This window comes from Oryctolagus cuniculus, chromosome 6 (assembly GCF_051225735.1).
Source record: "Oryctolagus cuniculus isolate XC-2025 breed Fujian yellow rabbit chromosome 6, ASM5122573v1, whole genome shotgun sequence".
NCBI classification, from domain to species: Eukaryota; Metazoa; Chordata; class Mammalia; order Lagomorpha; family Leporidae; genus Oryctolagus; species Oryctolagus cuniculus.
The window spans coordinates 125,465,244-125,486,134 of NC_142872.1; the positions used below are offsets into that span (position 1 = coordinate 125,465,244).

General features: G+C 40.8%; 1 protein-coding gene across 21 annotated transcripts in view; it reads left to right on the forward strand.

Annotated features, from left to right (window-relative positions):
* Positions 1 to 20,891, forward strand: part of VPS13B (vacuolar protein sorting 13 homolog B) — a 779,033-nt gene that overhangs the window by 334,061 nt on the left and 424,081 nt on the right. For all 21 annotated transcript variants that reach the window (XM_089336373.1, XM_089336374.1, XM_051844658.3 and 18 more), the window contains one exon: positions 1,162 to 1,289. In XM_089336373.1, coding sequence (XP_089192499.1) covers positions 1,162 to 1,289 — 128 coding nt within the window. The remainder of the gene's footprint in view (positions 1 to 1,161; positions 1,290 to 20,891) is intronic.

Here is a 20,891-nt window from a genome sequence, read left to right on the forward strand (position 1 = left end):
GTGGTACATTTTCCATGGTATGAATGAGGGATAGTATTGTACCAAGTTGGATCATACATCCCTAAGAAGTAATCATCAATGTATCTTTTTTTAATTTTTTTTAATTTGTGAGGCTGACAGAGAGAGGCAGAGAGAAAGAGAGAGGCAGACAGACAAGCTCTTATCTGCTTGGTTCACTCCCCAGAAGCCCACAATAGCTAGGACTAAAGCCAGGAGCCAGGAACTCAATTCAAGACTCTTATCTGGGTGGCAGAGACTCTATTATTTGAGCCATCATCACTGCCATCCAGGGTCTATATTGAAAGCTGGAGTCAGATGCCAGAGCTGGAGGGATTTAATACAGGTACTCCGAAGTGGAACGTGAGTGTCCTAAGTACCAGGCTAACCACCTACTCCTGTTAATATTATTTTAACCAATTAAGTTTGGGTCTCAGTTTACCTTATTTATTTATTGCTGAAGATAAAAATTGTAATAGTTATATTTGCGATCAGACTACCATGTTAAATGTAGGTTTTATATAGCTCCAGTGAGAATTAAAAAATCAGATTGCTTCTAAACTATTTGAGGTATCACCAACCTTAGTAGAAATATGATTCTGCACAAGTCTACCTCCCAGTCACCAAACCCTGACAAAAGTAACAAATGTGGAACCGGCTTTGTGGTGCAGTGGATTAAGCTGCCACCTGCGATGCAGGCTACCCACTGACCGCCAGTTCAAGTCCCTGCTGCTCCACTTCCAATCCAACTCTCTGCTAAGGTGGCTAGGAGCTGTGGAAGATGGCCCAAGTACTTGAGCCCCTGACACCAACACGGACAATCTGGATGGTTTTCCTGGCTTTGGTATGGCCCAGCCCTGGCCATTGTGGCCAGTTGAGGAGTGAACCAGCAGATGCAAGATGTCTCTCTCTCTCTTGCTCTCTCACTGTGACTCCCACTCTCTGTAACTGCATACAAATAAGTAAAATAAATCCTTTTTATAAAAATGTTTCAAATTCCTTCTTGATAAATAATTTTGTAGCATAGAAAATGTAACATGAAATTTTATAATCTGATGAAAGTTATAATTTAAAAGAAAGAAACAGTCTTGAAAATACTTCTTGTATGTTTTTGCAAACATATAAGGTAGATTTCTGTTAATTAAGTACATGTTTTTATGCTAGAATCCCGACCATTGTCAGTTCCTGTGAAAGCCATGCTGAGTGTATCCAAAGGCTGTAGAAGTCCAGAAGAAAGAATGAAAGAATTTATTGGAATCGTATGGAATGCAGTGAAGAGACTCACACTACAGGTACAGTAAAAATTACAGATATTGTAGCTCTAATTTCTAAAATCCATTTTACTTTTCAGCATCATTAATATTGATGAAAATTTTTTCACAGAATAATGCTCATGTATACTATCTCATTTCCATAATTTAATTGGAGACATTATTTAATTGCTTATAGTGAGCAATAGTGTATGGATCTCCTATTTATAAACATGATAAAGTTATAAAACTACATTTTTGAGATGCTCATTTTTCAAAAAAATTATTGATTGATTTTTATGTATTTGAAAGGCAGAGAAATGAGACATGGAGAGCCATCTTCCATCTGTTGGTTTACTCCTCAAATGCCCCAATAACTGGGGCTGAGTAAGGTGCAGTTCAAGATTCCAGAAATCAGCCTGGGTGCCATGGACCCAGCTAGTTGATCTATCACTTGCCACCAGAGTGTGCTTATAGTAGGAAACTTGAATTAGAAGTGAAAATGGAGTGCACAGCGTGGTGGTGTCATAGCTTAAGTTGCTGCTTGTGAGGGGTTAGTGCTGGTTCTGGTCCCAGCTGTTCCACTTTTACTCCAGCCCCCTGCTAATGCTCCTGGGATGGTAGCAGAAGATGGTTTGAGTACTTGGGCCCCTGCCACCCATATGGGAGACCTGGATGGACTTTTGGGCTCCTGGCTTAGGCCTGTACCAGCCCATGCTGTTGCAGCTATTTGGAGAGTGAACCAGCTAATGGAAAAATCTCTCTTTCTGTCTGTCACTCTGCCTTTCAAATTAAACAAATAAAAAAATCATAAAAATAAGATCATGTTTTGGCCAAACACGTTAAGTCACCTGCAACAATGGCATCATCCCATATGAACTACAGTTCAAATCCTGGCTGCTTCACTTCACAACCAGTTCCCCACTTATGTTGTTGGGAAGGCAGAAGAGGATGGCCTGAGCACTTGGGCCTCTGCCACCCATGTGGGAGACCTGCATGGAATTCCAAGGTCCTGGCTTTGGCCTGGCCCAGTGCTAGCTATTGTAACTATTTGGGGAGTGAGCCAGTTGATGAGTATCTCTGTCTTTTCTTCTCTGTAATTTTGCCTTTGAAATAAGTAATTGTAAAAAAAAAAAAAAAGTGAAGCTGATGTTTGAATCCAGGCATTCTGATAGGGGATGTGGATGTGCCAAGCAGCATCTTAACCACTATGCCAGACACCTGTCCTTTGAGATGTTTCTTGAATTTAAAAAAATTATAATTTTTGTTTATTTAAAGCATCATTTAAAAAATATGAAATGTTCAGTGTTCAGATCACATTTTGTTGCAATACTGAGATAAAATTTTAATTGAAATTAAATCAACATAAAATTTATATTTTCTGATTATAAATTAAATATGAAAACTGTGGGGAGCAGCCCGGACTGGACTGAGTTACTGGAATTAAGACTTATTCTATGCATCTGCTCTCCCACAATATGGCGCTGGGAGAGAAGTAAACAGCTTCTGCACAGCTGCCTCCAGTTCAGCCAATAAACTGTAGGACTTGCTCCTGATTGGAGGAGAGCAGCGTACTCGGCGTGTGGGCAGCCGAGTTGGGATTGGCAGAGGAGGACTATAAAGGAGGAGAGAGACGGCATGCACCAGGAACATCTAAGGGGAACATCTAAGGGGAACACCTGTGCAGCCCCCGAGAAAGCCGGCCGGCGGTGTGCCGCTCCCCTGCAGAAGTGGGGAATGTGGCCAGGGGGAACTGCCCTTCCACGGAGGTGGAAGGGATAGTAGCCAACCCGGGAAGAACCAGCAGCAAACCCGGGGAGGGCCGAGCAGACAGAAAGAACAGCGCAGGGTCCTGTGTCGTTCCTCCACGAAGAGGGGGAGCGACATAATGGTGCCGTGACTCGGATATGAAGCCTAGGCAGGGTTCAGTGTCGCTCCTCCACGAAGACGGGGAGCGACATAATGGTGCCGTGACTCGGATAGGAAACCTAGGACGGATAGAAAACTTAGGAGGGAAGAAACAGGAAGAAGTGGAAAATACCGGAGAGAGAGACTAGCAAACAGCCTAGGGGAAAGCCGGACGAAAAAGGTGCCGGAAGAAGCTATTGAAAGCCTAGGCATAGACTCAGATACGGACTACGGGGGGAAGCTGGGAGAAATCTCTAAGGTCGAAAGCGAAAGTGAAAGCTAGAACAGACTCGGATGCGGACTGTGGGGAGAGGCCAGGAGAAATGAGGGAGGAGTATTGTTGGAGGAAAGCTTGGGGAAACATACCGGGTAGAGAAAAATGTTAGGGAAATTGAAGCCGCGGGGGGCAGGCCGAGGCGGAAACGAAAGCCACTTTGGGATTCTCAAGTTAGCCCAGGAATAGGGGGCGAAAAGTTGAAACCAGAAGCTGAAACGTAAGCCAGATTGGGATCCGTCTGATTAGCCCGGGGAGCAAAGGACGGGAAGCCAAATCGTGGGGCGGAGACGTAAGCTGGGTTGAATTCGCCAGGCTAGCCTGGGGAACTTAGATTGAATGCTAGTGGCGGACACGCAAGCTACGCTGTGTGACTCGCGGAAGCCGCCGCGTGCAGAGAGAGCACGGGGCGTGAATAGATAGGGAACGCGGGGCTGGCGCGAGGCCGTGGTTCAGACGCGAAAGGGCTAGTGAGAGACCGCGGAGTGTGCGCGCAAAGCCGAGCCGCGCAGATGAGAGAGAAGCGGGCTGAAGCGGCTCAGCCAGAAAGCCGCCGAGAAATAGCCTCGGGGCGGGCGCCGGGAGGCCGCGGGGATAAGAGAAACAGAAGTTTAGAAGTAAAATGAGAGAAATAGAGAAATAGGAATGCTGGAAGATAGAAGTAAAATGGGAGAAATAGGAATGCCCGGAGATAGAGAAATAGAGAAATAGAAAGGCCTCCCCTCAACATGGCAATGAGAAAGCTTGGATTCGGTCTGCCTGATTAAGTGAGGCGATGAGCACCTGCGGGCGGCTAGCAGCTTATGCGCCGCAGGTTTCCGAAGACAGGCACGAATTAACATCAGTAAGGCCTCCCCACAATACAGCAATTAGGAGGCTTGGATTCGGTCTGCCTGATTAAGGCGGTAAGCACCAGCAAGCAGCTCGACCAGAGTATGAGCTGCAGGTCACCGAAGATAGGCACGAACCAACACTAATAAGTCTCCCCCACAATACGGCAATGAGAAGGCTTGGATTCGGTTTGCCTGATTGTTAGGGCTTGTAAGCCCCTGCGGGCAGAGCAGAGCATGCGCTGCAGGGCACCGAATACAGGCACGCATCAGCGCCTAAAAACCTCCTCACAACATGGCGAAGAGAGGACCTGGATTCGGTTTGCCTGATTGATAGGACTTGTAAGAACCTGTGGCAACTCTAGCAAGTAGAGCAGAGTGTGTGCCGCGGGACACCGAAGACAGGCGCGTATCAACGCCAAAAAAATAAAAAGAAAGGGGGATCTGTGGGGAGCAGCCCGGACTGGACTGAGTTACTGGAATTAAGACTTATTCTATGCATCTGCTCTCCCACAATATGGCGCTGGGAGAGAAGTAAACAGCTTCTGCACAGCTGCCTCCAGTTCAGCCAATAAACTGTAGGACTTGCTCCTGATTGGAGGAGAGCAGCGTACTCGGCGTGTGGGCAGCCGAGTTGGGATTGGCAGAGGAGGACTATAAAGGAGGAGAGAGACGGCATGCACCAGGAACATCTAAGGGGAACATCTAAGGGGAACATCTAAGGGGAACACCTGTGCAGCCCCCGAGAAAGCCGGCCGGCGGTGTGCCGCTCCCCTGCGGAAGTGGGGAATGTGGCCAGGGGGAACTGCCCTTCCACGGAGGTGGAAGGGATAGTAGCCAACCCGGGAAGAACCAGCAGCAAACCCGGGGAGGGCCGAGCAGACAGAAAGAACAGCGCAGGGTCCTGTGTCGTTCCTCCACGAAGAGGGGGAGCGACAAAAACTAATACTATTTACTTTTATTGTTACTGAATTTTCTTCTTGTGTTCATTTTTTAAAATGAGTTATTTTTATTTATTTGAAAGGCAGAGTACAGAGATTGAAAGAGAGGGAGATCTTCCATCTGCTGTTTGCTCTGGTGGGCCAAGCTGATCCAGGACCCAGGAGCTTCATCTGTGTCCCCCACAGGGGTACAAGGGCCCAAGCACTTGAGTCATCCTCTGCTGCTTTCCTAGGCATATTAGTAGGGACCTGGATTGGAAATAAAGCAACCAGGATTTGAATTGGCATCCATATGGAATGCTAGCATTGCAGGTGGTAGCTTACCCACTGTGCCATTCTTCCAGTCCCATTGTTTTCACTTTTAAGTACATACAACTCAAGCTTAGTGAATTATCTACCTTCCAGATCATGTTTAACTTGATAAAAATATGTAACTATATCCTTATCCCACAAACATAGTTAAAATAACTCAATAGTTATAAATTTTAGGTTTTAATATATGATATTTTTTCTTTGAATAAAATATGACATACCCTAGAGGTATCATTATAGAATTTTATGTGTACTAGGCAGTAGTCCTGAATCCTTCCACTTGTGCTGAAGATCTAAAAATTTGCAAGTGAAAGTTGCTTTCACCTTAAAAATGAGAGCAAGCTAGATGGTCTATAAAATTACAGTTATTTGAAACACACAAAGAACTGAGGTCCCAAATTGACATTCCCGTAACATCAATGTGCAAAAATCCAAAAGTGAGTAGCAACCCAGAGATCCAAGAATCTAAGAAAGCTTTGAGCAGAGTAAATAAAAAGGAAACCACAGCTAATTAAGTTATAGTCAGACTCCTAAAATTCTAAAGATGAAGAGAAAAATTGCAAAGCAGGGAGAGAAGAAAGGCACTTTATACAAATGAACAGTGGTAAGAATTTTTCCTGAAATCTCATAAAAAATAATGGAGGATAGAATATGTCGCTCCCCCTCTTCGTGGAGGAACGACACAGGACCCTGCGCTGTTCTTTCTGTCTGCTCTGCCCTCCCCGGGTTTGCTGCTGGTTCTTCCCGGGTTGGCTACTATCCCTTCCACCTCCGTGGAAGGGCAGTTCCCCCTGGCCACATTCCCCACTTCCGCAGGGGAGCGGCACACCGCCGGCCGGCTTTCTCGGGGGCTGCACAGGTGTTCCCTTAGATGTTCCCCTTAGATGTTCCCCTTAGATGTTTCTGGTGCATGCCGTCTCTCTCCTCCTTTATAGTCCTCCTCCGCCAATCCTAACTCGGCTGCCCACACGCCGAGTACGCTGCTCTCCAATCAGGAGCAAGTCCTACAGTTTATTGGTTGAACTGGAGGCAGCTGTGCGGAAGCTGTTTACTTCTCTCCCAGCGCCATATTGTGGGAGAGCAGATGCATAGAATAAGTCTTAATTCCAGTAACTCAGTCCAGTCCGGGCTGCTCCCCACAGAATAAAATGGAATAGCCACTTTTGTATGCTCAGGAAAATAAGCTGCTAACATAGAAGTCTATATCCAGCAAAAATTTTTGGCAAAATAAATATGTAAAGATAGAACTTTTCTCCAACATGCAATTACTACAAGGTACATTGAAAGAAGTTCTCTAGGCTGAAAACAAATGATAACATATAGAATCTAGGTTTTTCAAGCAGTAATGAAGTATACTACAAAAAGTGAATGTATTGAAAAACAGTGAATATTAAAGAAAAATATGTTTTATTCAGAAATACACGTGTGTGTGTGTGTTTTAAAGATTTATTTATTTGAAAGAGTTAACAGAGAGAGAGGAAAATGCAGGGAGAGAGAGAGAGAGGTCTGCCATCCGCTGGTTCACTCCCCAATTGGTTGCAATGGCTGGAGCTGTGCTGATCCGAAGCCAGCAGCTTGGAGCTTCTTCCGAGTCTCCCATATGGGTACAGGGACCCAAGACCTTGGTTTATTTTCTACTGCTTTCCCAGGCCATACAGAGAGCTGGATCGGAAGTGGAGCAGCCAGGACTTGAACTGGCACCCCTATGGGATGCCAGCACTGCAGGTGGTGGCTTTACCCACTGTGCCACAGCGCTGACCCCATCAGTGTTTTTTAATATCTTGGCTATATCAGCTTTTCTTTCTCCTTTGAAATTTATTTCAGTATTCAAAAAAATGTGACACTTGTCATAATGAAGGAGCTTTGATTCAGTAAGAACTCATTGCTTAAATGGAATTTCAGTTAATTATCCATAAGTGTTTCCAAGATCTCTAGTTTTTCTTGTATTCTGGTCAGTTCTTGGTTCTACGAATGTAAGGAGATTATCACTGCTAAAATTCAGCTTAAAAGTTACATTTTTCCTCAGACAGCCTCTATCTAAAAATACCAGTGGCTAGTCTCTTCGTTACAATTTTCTGAGCTCTTAATTTGAATGGTCAGGTGACCAATACCTAGATTCTTGACCTGCAGAAGTGATAAAATGACAAATATGCATTGTTTTAACCTACTCCATTTGTAGTAATTTATTTTACAGGATAGAAAATAAATACAGGAAAAGGTACATCATACATACATATAATGTATTCATCTTAATTACTGTAACAAAAAATGCTTGTCACGAATCGTTTTTTAAAGATATGTGTAGCACATCCTCTATTGCATAGTATTAGTGAAAATGACAATTTGAAATGCTACTTAATGTAGGAGCCAGTAGCCTGCAATTTCACAGTACTTTACGGCCTCTTTTTTGTCACTATACGGCTTATAAGGAGAGTTAAGAGAAGAGTGGGAAGGTTAAAGCATGGCTTGTCATTTTTTTTTTTTTTTTTGTTAGCTCTTAGCTTGCAGGAATGTGACTTTTTGCAGATGTCATCTGTCTCACTAATCTCAACCAGCAAAAGGATGCCTTTTCCTATTATTATTTCCCTGGTAACTCCTTGTGTTTACTCACCTGCCCTTCCTTAAAGCTTCTTTCAGTGTAGCCATGGATCTCAGATGGGACGGATGAGATAAGATGAATCCAGGAAACATTTATTTAATCTATATTATATGTGATTGTAGAAGTAGAATATCACAATTCATCCAAGTTGTTGCTGAGCTCTGCTAGTCAATGTTAGTCATTCATCTTATAATCTGTTTCATTGCATACCACTCAATCTGCCTAAAACCACATAGCCATACTCTCTTTCAGAGTAGGGTTAACTGAGCCAAATGTTTTTGTTCCTGATAACTATATCTATTTACTTAATTACATGTAGCTTTTCTCAGTATAAAATCTTTATCTAAGGGATGTCTTGCTATTAATGGAATGAAAATGGTACATGATCTGTGTTCTCTTTCTCAATTTAATCAAGCATGACCTGTCTTCTTAGATTTCTCTAGTTTGTATTCATATAAAAATAAATTGAGCAAAATACTTTCTTATTTCTTAGATTTCCCCATAATGCCTTGCCAAACTTTATGTGCTCCTCTGCTTGTAGTGACTTAACACATTATTTTTGTTAATTAAGTCATTAATAAAATGTTTTTTCCTCATGAGTACTACCTTACATCTTAGTATATATTTTTAGCAATAATAATGATAATAGTCTACTATTTATAATAGTAATACTCTAATAATAAGAGTAATTTGTGGTGCATTTAGTATTCAATATTAGGTAAACTCTGAATTGATTAATAAGTAGTTTAAAAGATGAATAAGTTAATACACAAAGCACAAACTCCTCTTGCAGTGATTGTGTAATTACTAGTAACTTATCTGATTGTAGTTCACTTTGAAGTTGTAAATTATGACTACATAAATGATATTTCATGAAAAAAAGAATAATCTTAATATCAGATCTTTCTCCAGTACACTACCTTAAATATCAAGCATCTCACTAGCATTTCAAGCCTGCTGTATTCAGGAGTAAGCAGTATTTTTGTTTTACTAACTTTTATATATATATATATTTTTTTTTAACTTTTACTTAATGAATATAAATTTCCAAAGTACGGCTTATGGATTACAATGGCTTCCCCCATAACGTCCCTCCAACCCGCAATCCTCCCCTTTCCCATTCCCTCTCCCCTTCCATTCACATGAGGATTCATTTTCGATTCTCTTTATATACAGAAGATCAGTTTAGCATACATTAAGTAAAGATTTCAACAGTTTGCTCCCACACAGAAACATATAGTGCAAAATAATGATTTTTTAAATGATGATGAAATCAGATCAGACCTATTGTCATGTTTAATCCCAGTGAGAGTCAAGATCAGTTTAGTATACATTAAGTAAAGATTTCAACACCCATAGAAACACTAAGTGAAATATACTGTTTGGGTACTCGTTATAGCATTAAGTCTCAATGTACAGCACATTAAGGACAGAGATCCTACATGAGGAGTAAGTGCACAGTGACTCCTGTTGTTGACTTTACAAATTGACACTCCTGTTTATGGCATCAGTAATCTCCCTTGGCACCAGTCATGAGTTTCCAAGGCTATGGAAGCCCCTTGAGTTCTCCGACTCTTATCTTGTTTAGACAAGGTCATAGTCAAAGTGGAGGTTCTCTCCTCCCTTCAGAGAAAGGTACCTCCTTCTTTGAAGACCTGTTCTTTCCACTGGGATCTCACTCACAGAGATCTTTCATTTAGGTGTTTGTTGTTGTTGTTGTGTTGTGTTTTTTTTGTTTTGTTTTGTTTTTTTGTTTGTTTGTTTTTTTTGTTTTGCCAGAGTGTCTTGGCTTTCCATGCCTGAAATACTCTCATGGGCTTTTCAGCCAGATCAGAATGCCTTTAGGGTTGATTCTGAGGCCAGAGTGCTGTTTAGGACATCCGCCATTCTATGAGTCTGCTGAGTATCTCGCTTCCCATGTTGGATCACTCTCCCCTTTATTTATTCTATCGGTTAGTATTAGCAGGTACTAGACTTGTTTATGTGCTCCCTTTGACTCTTAGTCCTTTCATTATGGTCAATTGTGAACTGAAATTGATCACTTGGACTAGTGAGATGGCATTGGTACATGCCGCCTTGATGGGATTAAATTGGAGTCCCCTGGTATGTTTCTAACTCTACCATTTGGGGCAAGTCAGCTTGAGCATGTCCCAAATTGTACATCTCTTCCCTCTCTTATTCCCACTCTTATGTTTAACAGGGATCACATTTCAGTTAAATTTCAACACTTAAGAATAACTGTGTGATAATTACAGAATTAAACCAGTCAAATTAAGTAGAACAGACAAAAAAACTACTAAGAGGGATAATGTATTAAGTTGTTCATTAACAGTCAGGGCTATGCTGATCAAGTCACTGTTTCTCATAGTGTCCATTTCACTTCAACAGGTTTCCTTTTTGGTGTTCAGTCAGTTGTCACCAATCAGGGAGGACATATGGTATTTGTCCCTTTAGGACTGGCTTATTTCACTCAGCATGATGTGTTCCAGATTCCTCCATTTTGTTGCAAATGACTGGATTTCGTTGTTTCTTACTGCAGTATAGTATTCTAAAGAGTACATATCCCATAATTTCTTTATCCAGTCTACCGTTGATGGGCATTTAGGTTGGTTCCAGGTCTTGGCTATTGTGAATTGTGCTGCAATAAACATTAGGGTGCAGACCGCTTTTTTGTTTGCCAATTTAAATTCCTTTGGATAAATTCCAAGGAGTGGGATGGCTGGGTCGAACGGTAGGGCTATATTCAGGTTTCTGAGGAATCTCCAGACTGACTTCCATAGTGGCTTGACCAGTTTGCATTCCCACCAACAGTGGGTTAGTGTCCTTTTTCCCCACATCCTCGCCAGCATCTGTTGTTGGTAGATTTCTGTATGTGAGCCATTCTAACTGGGGTGAGGTGAAACCTCATTGTGGTTTTGATTTGCATTTCCCTGATTGCTAGTGACCTTGAACATTTTTTCATGTGCCTGTTGGCCATTTGGATTTCCTCTTTTGAAAAATATCTATTGAGGTCCTTGGCCCATCTCTTAAGTGGGTTGTTGGTTTTGTTTTTGTGGAGTTTCTTGATCTCTTTGTAGATTCTGGTTATTAACCCTTTATCTGTTGCATAGTTTGCAAATATTTTTTCCCATTCTGTCGGTTGTCTCTTCACTCTCCTGACTGTTTCTTTTGCAGTACAGAAACTTCTCAATTTGATGCAATCCCAATAGTTGATTTTGGCTTTGACTGCCTGTGCCTCCCGGGTCTTTTCCAAGAAGTCTTTGCCTGTGCCAATATCTTGAAGGGTTTCTCCGATATTCTCTAATAACTTGATGGTGTCAGGTCGTAGATTTAGGTCTTTAATCCATGTTGAGTGGATTTTTGTGTAAGGTGTAAGGTAGGGGTCTTGCTTCATGCTTCTGCACGTGGAAATCCAGTTTTCCCAGCAGCATTTATTGAATAGACTGTCCTTGCTCCAGGAATTGGTTTTAGATCCTTGATCAAATATAAGTTGGCTGTAGATGTTTGGGTTGATTTCTGGTGTTTCAATTCTGTTCCATTGGTCTATCCATCTGTTTCTGTACCAGTACCATGCTGTTTTGATTACAACTGCCCTGTAGTATGTCCTGAAATCTGATATTGTGATGCCTCCGGCTTTGTTTTTGTTGTACAAGATTGCTTTAGCTATTCGAGGTCTCTTGTGTCTCCATATAAATTTCAGCACCATTTTTTCCAGATTTGAGAAGAAGGTCTTCGGTATCTTGATTGGTATTTCATTGAGTCTATAAATTGCTTTTGGGAGAATGGACATTTTGATGATATTGATTCTTCCAATCCATAAGCATGGAAGATTTTTCCATTTCTTGGTATCCTCTTCTATTTCTTTCTTTAAGGTTTTGTAATTTTCATCGTAGAGATCTTTAACGTCCTTGGTTAAGTTTATTCCAAGGTATTTGATTGTTTTTGTAGCTATTGTGAATGGGATTGATCTTAGAAGTTCTTCCTCAGCCATGGCATTGTCTGTGTATACAAAGGCTGTTGATTTTTGTGCATTGATTTTATACCCTGCTACTTTGCCAAAATCTTCTATGAGTTCCAATAGTCTTCTCTGATTGTAATTATTTCTCTTCTCCTACTAGATTTGGGTCTGGTTTGCTGTAGGTTTTCTAGATCCTTGAGGTGAATTGAAAGCTCATCTATTTGGTGCCTTTCCAATTTCTTGATGTAGGCACCTATTGATATAAACTTTCCTCTTAACACTGCTTTTGCTGCGTCCCATAAGTTTTGGTATGTGTGCTGTTATCCTCATTTACTTCCTTAAAATTTTTGATTTCTCTTTTAATTTCTTCTATGACCCATTGTTCATTCAGGAGCATGTTGTTCAATCTCCATGTGTTTGTGTATGCTCTAGGGATTCCTGAGTTGCTAATTTCCAACTTCATTCCTTTATGGTCTGAGAAGCTGCATGGTATGATTCTAATTCTTTTGAATTTGCTGAGACTTGCTTTATGGCCTAGTATGTGGTCAATCCTAGAGAAGGTTCCATGTACTGCTGAGAAGAATGTAAAATCTTTAGCTGTAGGATTGAAAGTTCTGTAGATATCTGTTAGATCCATTTGGGCTATAGTGTCGTTTAAATCTACTGTATCCTTGTTGATCTTCTGTCCTGTTGATCTGTCTTTTTCTGAGAGTGGAGTATTGAAGTCCCCCAGTACTATTGTATTGGGGTCTAAGTCTCCCTTTAAGTCCCTTAACAAATCTTTTAGTTAAACTGGTGCCCTGTAGTTAGGTGCATATACATTGATAATTGTTATATCTTCTTGTTGTATTGATCCCTTAATCATTATATAGTGTCCCTCTTTGTCTCTCTTAACGGTTTTTGTGGTAAAGTTTATGTTGTCCGATATTAAGATGGCTACGCCCGCTCTTTTTTCATTTCTGTTGGCATGGTATATCTTTTTCCAGCCTTTCACTTTCAGTCTGTATGGATCTTTGTTGGAAAGATGTGTTTCTTGTAAGCAGCAAATAGATGGGTTTTGTTCCTTAACCCAATCAGCCAATCGGTGTCTTTTAACTGGACAGTTCAGGCCATTCACGTTCAATGTGACTAATGATAAGGGGTAACTTTGCCCTGCCATTTGCCAAAGATAAGTTCTAATATATGCTTTGAATTCCCTGTGATCTTTTGCTGTGAGGTTTCCTTCCTTTACCTTCTTTCATATTGATGACCGTGTTTCTGTGTTTCTGTGTGTAACACATCTTTAAGCATCTTTTGCAGGGCTGGTCGAGTGGCGACAAATTCTTTCAATTTCTGTTTGCTATGAAAAGTCTTTATTTCACCTTCATTCACAAATGATAGCTTTGCAGGATATAATATTCTGGGCTGGCAGTTGTTCTCTCTTAGTACCTGGGCTATATCTCGCCATTCCCTCCTAGCTTGTAGAGTTTCTGATGAGAAGTCAGCTGTGAGTCTGATTGGAGATCCTCTGAGAGTAATCTGACGTTTGTCTCTTGCACATTTGAGGATCTTTTCTTTATGTTTCACTGTGGAGAGTTTAATTACAATGTGTCGTGGTGAGGATCTCTTTTGGTCGTGTTTATTAGGGGTTCTGTGAGCTTCCTGTACTAGGATTTCTCTGTCCTTCTCCAAACCTGGGAAATTTTCTGCTAATATCTCACTAAAAAGGCCTTCTAATCCTTTCTCCCTCTCCATGCCTTCAGGAACTCCTAGAACCCGAATGTTGGGTTTTTTAATAGTATCCTGAAGATTCCTGACAATATGTTTTAGATTTCTGATTTCCTCTTCTTTTCTTTGGTCTGACTGTATCCTTTCCTGTTCTCTGTCTTCTAAGTCCGTTATTCTCTCTTCTGCTTCTCCCATTCTGGTTGTAAGGCTCTCTATTGTGTTTTTCATTTGATCTATTGAATTCTTCACTTCATTATGATTTCTCATCACTATCACAGTTTCCTGTTGTACTAGTTGTTTCGTTTCATTTTGATTCCTCCTTAATATTTCATTTTCATGAGAGAGATTTTTTTATCTTGTCCATTAAGGATTTCTGTAGTTCAAGAATTTGTTTTTGAGAACTTCTTAATGTTCTTATCAATTTTTTGAGATCTGCTTCTTGCATTTCTTCTATATCATCATCTTCATAATCTTGAATTGGGGTGTCTTTTTCATTTGGGGGCGTCATGGTGACTTCCTTGTTTTTATTACCTCGGTTTTTGCGTTTGTTATTTGGCATATTGGAGATATTTGGTTTCTTCACTGTGGTGCTTTTTCTTGTTATTCTATGACTCTAGATTAAGTGGACTGTCTGTTTTTGATGGAGCCTTAGGGCTTGAGATGGGTGTGACCTGAGAGCTCTGTTTGGTGTGCCAAAGGTGACACTCCCAGGTTAGGCGTGGTAGATCTTTCTCTCTCTCTCTTTCTTTCTTTTTTTGATTCAAAAGGGAAGTAATTCCACACAGCTGAATGAAGTTGGAGGTAGTTAGCAGGCAAATGATATACCCACAGGAGCCAGAGATCAGAAGCTCTTTCCCAAGGACCACACAGGGAATCTGTTTGGCCCTCAGAGTGGGCTCAAATTCTCCTTCAGTCTCCCACTGGGTTGCCAAAGTTACGGAATTGTAGCGTCTCTGGAGAGTACTCATGTGAATTCTGTGAGTTCTCTCCCCCACCGTCTCTTTTTTCACAGTCTCAGTTCAGTAGCACCACAAATTTACTAGATCCTAATCTCCTGTTAATTGGTCCCGCCCAGAGTCAGGTTTTTCTGCTAGGCTCAGGGCCGGTGCAGACCTGAGGTCGCTCTGCTCATGACGTATGTCCAAGATAGCGCCTGCTCTTTGTCTTGCTCGCCCTTGAGAGGTGAGTGGAGAGAGAGAAACCCGTGTCCGTACCAGTCACCTTTTTTCTCTCTCTCTCTCTCTCTCTTCTAGTTTGCCTGGTGAACTTTCCCCACCCCGGGGGTCGTTCCCTCTAGTCTCCTCTCTCCGCTTGCCTGCCGGTGTCTCGGGCTATTGAGGTTCGGCTCACCTCACGTTCCACCGCTGGTGTGTTGAGTCTGCCACTGGTGTCCCGAACTGTGGGCTCCCACGCTCTCCACGCAGGTCCACTGTGAATCACGCGTTCCGGAAGAGTTTCTTCTGCTGTTTCCTCCCCTACTCTTCCTTGAACCTGCAGTATTTCCACTTTTATTAAACTGTCTCTCCCCGGATTATCAGTGTGCTCCCTTCCTATTCTGCCATCTTGCCTGAATAATGTGGTATAGTTTCTCTTTTTTGATATAATTTTTTTTTGACAGGCAGAGTGGACAGTGAGAGAGACAGAGAGAAAGGTCTTCCTTTTGCCGTTGGTTCACCCTCCAATGGCCGCCGCGGCCGGCGCACCACGCTGATCTGAAGGCAGGAGCCAGGTGCTTCTCCTGGTCTCCCATGGGGTGCAGGGCCCAAGGACTTGGGCCATCCTCCACTGTACTCCCTGGCCACAGCAGAGAGCTGACCTGGAAGAGGGACAACTGGGACAGAATCCAGCGCCCCGACCGGGACTAGAACCCGGTGTGCCGGCGCCGCAAGGCGGAGGATTAGGCTAGTGAGCCGTGGCGCCAGCCGTGATATAATTTTTTAAAAATATTTATTTATTTGAAAGGTAGAGTTAAGAGAGAAGGAGAGACAGAGATCTTCCATTCGCTGGTTGACTATGCAGATGGCCAAAAGGGCCAGGAATGTGCCTGGCCATAGCCAGAGAAGCTTCCTCTGGGTTTCCCACATGGGTGCAGGGGCCCAGAAACTTGGGCCATCTTCTGCTGCTTTCTTAAGCATGTTATCAGGGAGCTGGAATGCAGAAGCCAGACATGAACTGGTGCCCATATGGAATGCTGACACTGCAGGCTATGGTTTAACCTGCTGTGTCACAGTACTGGCCCCCTTGGTATAATTTTGAGATGTCCTATAAAAAAGGTCATGAAAGATAGTAAATAGTAGGTTATATGATTATTTGACAACTCTGGGAAAATGAAGTCTACTTTTTATATCCACAGGTTCTGCATTTCTGGATTCAATCACCCATGTAAACAACGCAGCATAAAACTGTTTTGATAGTATTGACGTTTTGTTGGGTATTATAAGTAACCTAGAGATAAGTTTAAGTATACAGGAGAACTGCATAGGTTACATGCAGATACCTCCACCATTTTATCTAAGGGATTTATTCTTCTTGATATAGAAGGGCCATTGTATTCTAATGTAAGATTGCAAGTGGTATCTAAAATATAGTATGTATAAGCAAATATTTAGGCACATCGGTATTCCACAACATAAGAAAAACTGGAGACTCCTTGCTAACGTACTTGGGGAAAGCAACAGAGGGATACCCCAAGTACTTAGAACCCTGCACTCATGTGGGAGATCCAGCTGAAGTTCCAGTCTCCTGGCTCCAGCCTGGCCCAGCCTGGCCACCTCAGCCATTTGGTGATTGGATCAGCAAATGGAAGATTCTCTTGCTCTTTGTCTCTTCCTTTCTCTGTAACTCTGCCTTTCAAATAAAGAAAGAAAGAAATCTTTTTTTATTTTTAAAGATACACTGGAGAATGTCCCCTTCTTGTCAGGCTGAAGTAACAGACCCCAGATTTTTTTAGGTTCTTATATGGAAAAATGGTTTCCAAACACTAGACAGTAAGCCAGGTTGGACATTGGTCCTTAAATTAGTGGGGTAAAATCAGCAACACTTGATAATTAGTGGTTTTTCTGGCTGAGGCAGATTGGGTAGATAAACAATACCATTAGATGAAGGGAGAAGCAGCTTTTCAGTCTAGAAGCAAATAGGGACTTTGAATTTACACATTGTATTCGAAATACCTGTGAGATATTCAGATATCTGTTAGAGAGTAATATATTCATACCTGGAGTTTAAGGAAAACTTCTTTTTAAGAAAGAGTAGATTTATAATATTGAAAGTCATTTGCACATGGTTAAAAGCAGGAGAATGAGTCATTCAAAAAACCATGTAAAGGTAAAAGAGCAGTGGATCAAGAGACTACCATTTCCAAACACATTTAAGTAAATGTACTTGGAACCAAAATGAGTTTACAATCAGGAAATTGTAAGGCAGTGGTCAGAAATGTAGGAGTTGAAGCCAAGCGTGTGTGGAATTTTGAGGAGCCAGTAGTCAGTAGTATACAATTCTGAATGTTAACTATGGGCTTTACTTGGCTCATCAGTAGTATGTAATGATTAGATTATGTAATGTTTAAGGTTACTTCCAATTGTAACATTCCTGTGTTGTTTTTTTTTTAATAATGCTAGTGTCTTAATGAACTTAATCTTATATGTACTAAATTAATTATAAGTAGATATGATGGTGCTTCTCATCCTTTTCTTTTTAATTGTGATAAAGTATACATAACACAGTTTATCTCCCTCACCATTTATAAGTGTGCAGTTTATTTTGTTATTTTTTGTAAGCATGCAGAGTAAAAATATACATATAATTACAGAAATACTAAATGATACATGTTTATCCTTGTTAGGTTATCTTGAATATGACCTGGGTATTGTGCTTGCCTTACTGTAGTCTTAGCCCTGTGTTGAACATATTGTATATTTAAGCATTGCCCGTGCTTGCTTCGGCAGCACATATATTTAAACATTTCCAGAGGTTAATGTGTCCTGCAAATTTTATCAAATAGATTAAATAGGCACCCCAGGTTCTCTCCTGGTTGGGGCGCCAGATTCTGTCCTGGTTGCTCCTCTTCCAGTCCAGCTCTCTGCTGTGGCTCGAGAGTGCAGTGGAGGATGGCCCAAGTCCTTGGGCCCTGCGCCCGCATGGGAGACCAGGAGGCAGCACCTGGCTCCTGGCTTTGGATTGGTGCAGCGCGCCGGCCGTAGCGGCCACTTTGGGGGTGAACCAACGGAAAAAGGAAGACCTTTCTCTCTGATTCTCTCTCTCACTGTCTAACTCTGCCTGTCAAAAGAAAAAAAAATTAAAATCTAGGCTCTACAATGCAGACATGGAAAGCCAAGACACTGTGACAAAAATATCCTACATGAAGGATCTGTGTGAATGAGGACCCCAGTAGAAAGAAGGGGCCAACCATGAAGGATGTGCTTTTCTATGAAGGGAGGAGAGAACTTCTACTTTTCCACTTTGCTTATGGCCTTGTCTGAATACTGACGAAGTCTGCGATCACAAAAGGCTTCCATAGCCTTGGCAGCTCAGGTGATCACTGAGGTCATAAATAAGAGTGTTAATTGATAAATTAACAACAGAAGTCACTATACACTCATTCTTCATGTGGAACCTCTGTCCGTACTGAGTTGTACTATGAAAATTAACTGCAAAACTTGTTCTCAGACAGTACTTTTTACAGTGTGTGTGTATGTGTTCAAACTGTTGAAATCCTTACTTAGTATAGAGTTGGAATTAAAAATGAATCTTAAAGAAAAATGTGATGGGAGAGGGAGTAGGAAGTGAGACAGGAGTGGGGAAGGGAGGGTAGGTTGGGGGCAAAAAAACACTATGTTCCTAAAGTTGTACCTATGAAAATTGTATTCATTAAATAAAAGCTTTAAAAAAAGAATAAGAAAATCTAGGCTCTAAAATTCTGAGGTTTTTTTTAAAACTATTGTCCGTTTCCCAAGATGTTTTATGAACTAACATATAAAATAGAAAACTATGAAGTTGTCATCAGACAAAGCAGAGCATCATAACTTTGAGTCATCAGAAGATAATTCTTTTAGTAGATGTTTGAGCAAGTAAATGTGTTGGGAATCAGATTTTCTGGAAAGTTGATTTTTGGAGCCAAAGGTGGTATTTGCTAAGCTTGTCCTCTTTTTTACTTAGGATAGAAAGACGTACATTGCCTAAATATATAAACAACATTTGCTATAACTGATTTTTTAAAAGATTTTATTTATTTTTTGAGAGGCAGAGTTAGAGAGAGATCTTCCAACTGTTGGTTGATTCCCCAGAAGGCCACATTGGCCAGAGCTGGGCCAATCCAAAGGGGCCAGGAGTTTCTTCTGGGTCTCCCAGGTGGTTGCAGGGACCCAAGCATGTGGGTCATCTTCCATTGCTTTCCCAGGCCATAAGCAGAGAATTAGATCAGAAGAGAAGCAGCCAGGGCACGAACCGGCACCTGTATGTTATGCTGGTGCCACGGTGTAGGCTCAGCCTACTATACCACAGTGCTGGCCCCCTGATTTGTTTTTTAATAAGAAAAAAGACCTTTCTTCTTCTGTTAGAATGGATAATTTTATAAATCTGCATGCAGTCTTAAGATTATTTTTCTTTTCATGTATGAGCTTTATTTTGAGTATTTTAACAACAGGTCGTTATGACTGATTCTTTGCAGTTTTCTCAATGTATTGTATTTCAGAAAGTCATATTTTAAAAACTTTTTAAATTTTATTTTATATTTTATCTAGAAGCATTTATTTGGTAATGTCATGCAGTTGATAAAGAGAAATACTGAGGCATGGAATTCACTAAGAAAGGAGAATATTGCCCTAGTTTTCTGCCTAATTCAGGTTTTTGTCTTTTTTCCCCCATTTACACTAATGTTTGTATTGCATCCTATGACATGTCCTATATTGTTCGGTAAGTTGGTTGGTATTTGATAATCTCTGAAGTGTTCTAAGTAGACAGTATAATCTAATGGACTTTAAAATTTTTACTGCAACTGTCCTGGTATCCCTTTTGCTAATAATGATTTGTTACTACTGTAGTGGGGCTGCTTCCCACATTCTGTTGGATTTTGATAAGTGTCAGTCTAGTGTCAAAAGCACCATAAGCTGATTAAGCAAGACCTATAGAATTTTCTCTCTTAGAAAATTAAATCGTATTGTTTGATGTCCTGATATCCAGTGAACTCTAGTTTAACTTTAGGAATAAATTTAGGGCTAGATGTGTCAGGACAGATGGATCAACTGTCAGTCACTTTAATTATAAAATTAAGTTGTTTTATTTAATGCTTACAAATTATGCACACAGGCCAACATGCTTGTCTACAGATACTGAACAAGTGATAACCATTTCACAGTAATTCAGATTTAGGAATTTTTTTTTCATGTTTTCTGCTTGACAACTTTTTATGGAGAAGATGAGATTTATAACCTCTAGAAAAGAAGAAACCAAGGTTCATTTCTGAAATTTTTAATTTCAGGCCCTTAATTGGATATATTTATATTTCTATATATGAAGATATCCAATGTATTTTCGCAATGCATTGAAAAGTTATAAAATCGGACAGCAGTTATTAGGGCTATAGTTTATGTATTTGTTGTAGTGCAGTTGGAATATTGTATTTTTGTGATCCCTATGTAGTACATGGTTTAACCATAAGCAATTGCATTAAAAATGCACTGTTGACTATCTTTTATAAATCTATGGAAGTGAATATGTTGAATCTGACATACAGTAGATGTGTGGTGTTTGTTATTGACTTATTTAGCAAACATTGAGGTGGCATATACTATGTAAAACCTTCATTCTGTTAATGACTTTACTCTTTAAAGATGATGCAACTGAAGCCATAAAAGATTAAAAAAGATCCCACAGCTGGAGTAGAACACATCTAACCAACAATTCAGTTTTATTAATTATAATTACCCTTATAGGATGCTGCTATAGAGAGAACTGTTTTATACTTGTATAAAACATCGGTATGAAGCATCAGTATCTGATGCTAATAAAAATAATTGTTTTCACTTATATAACAATTGTTTATTAAATACCTAGTACGTACTAGTTCATGTACTAAGACTACAGAGTGAATAAGCTAGACAAAGTGTTTTACTTTATAT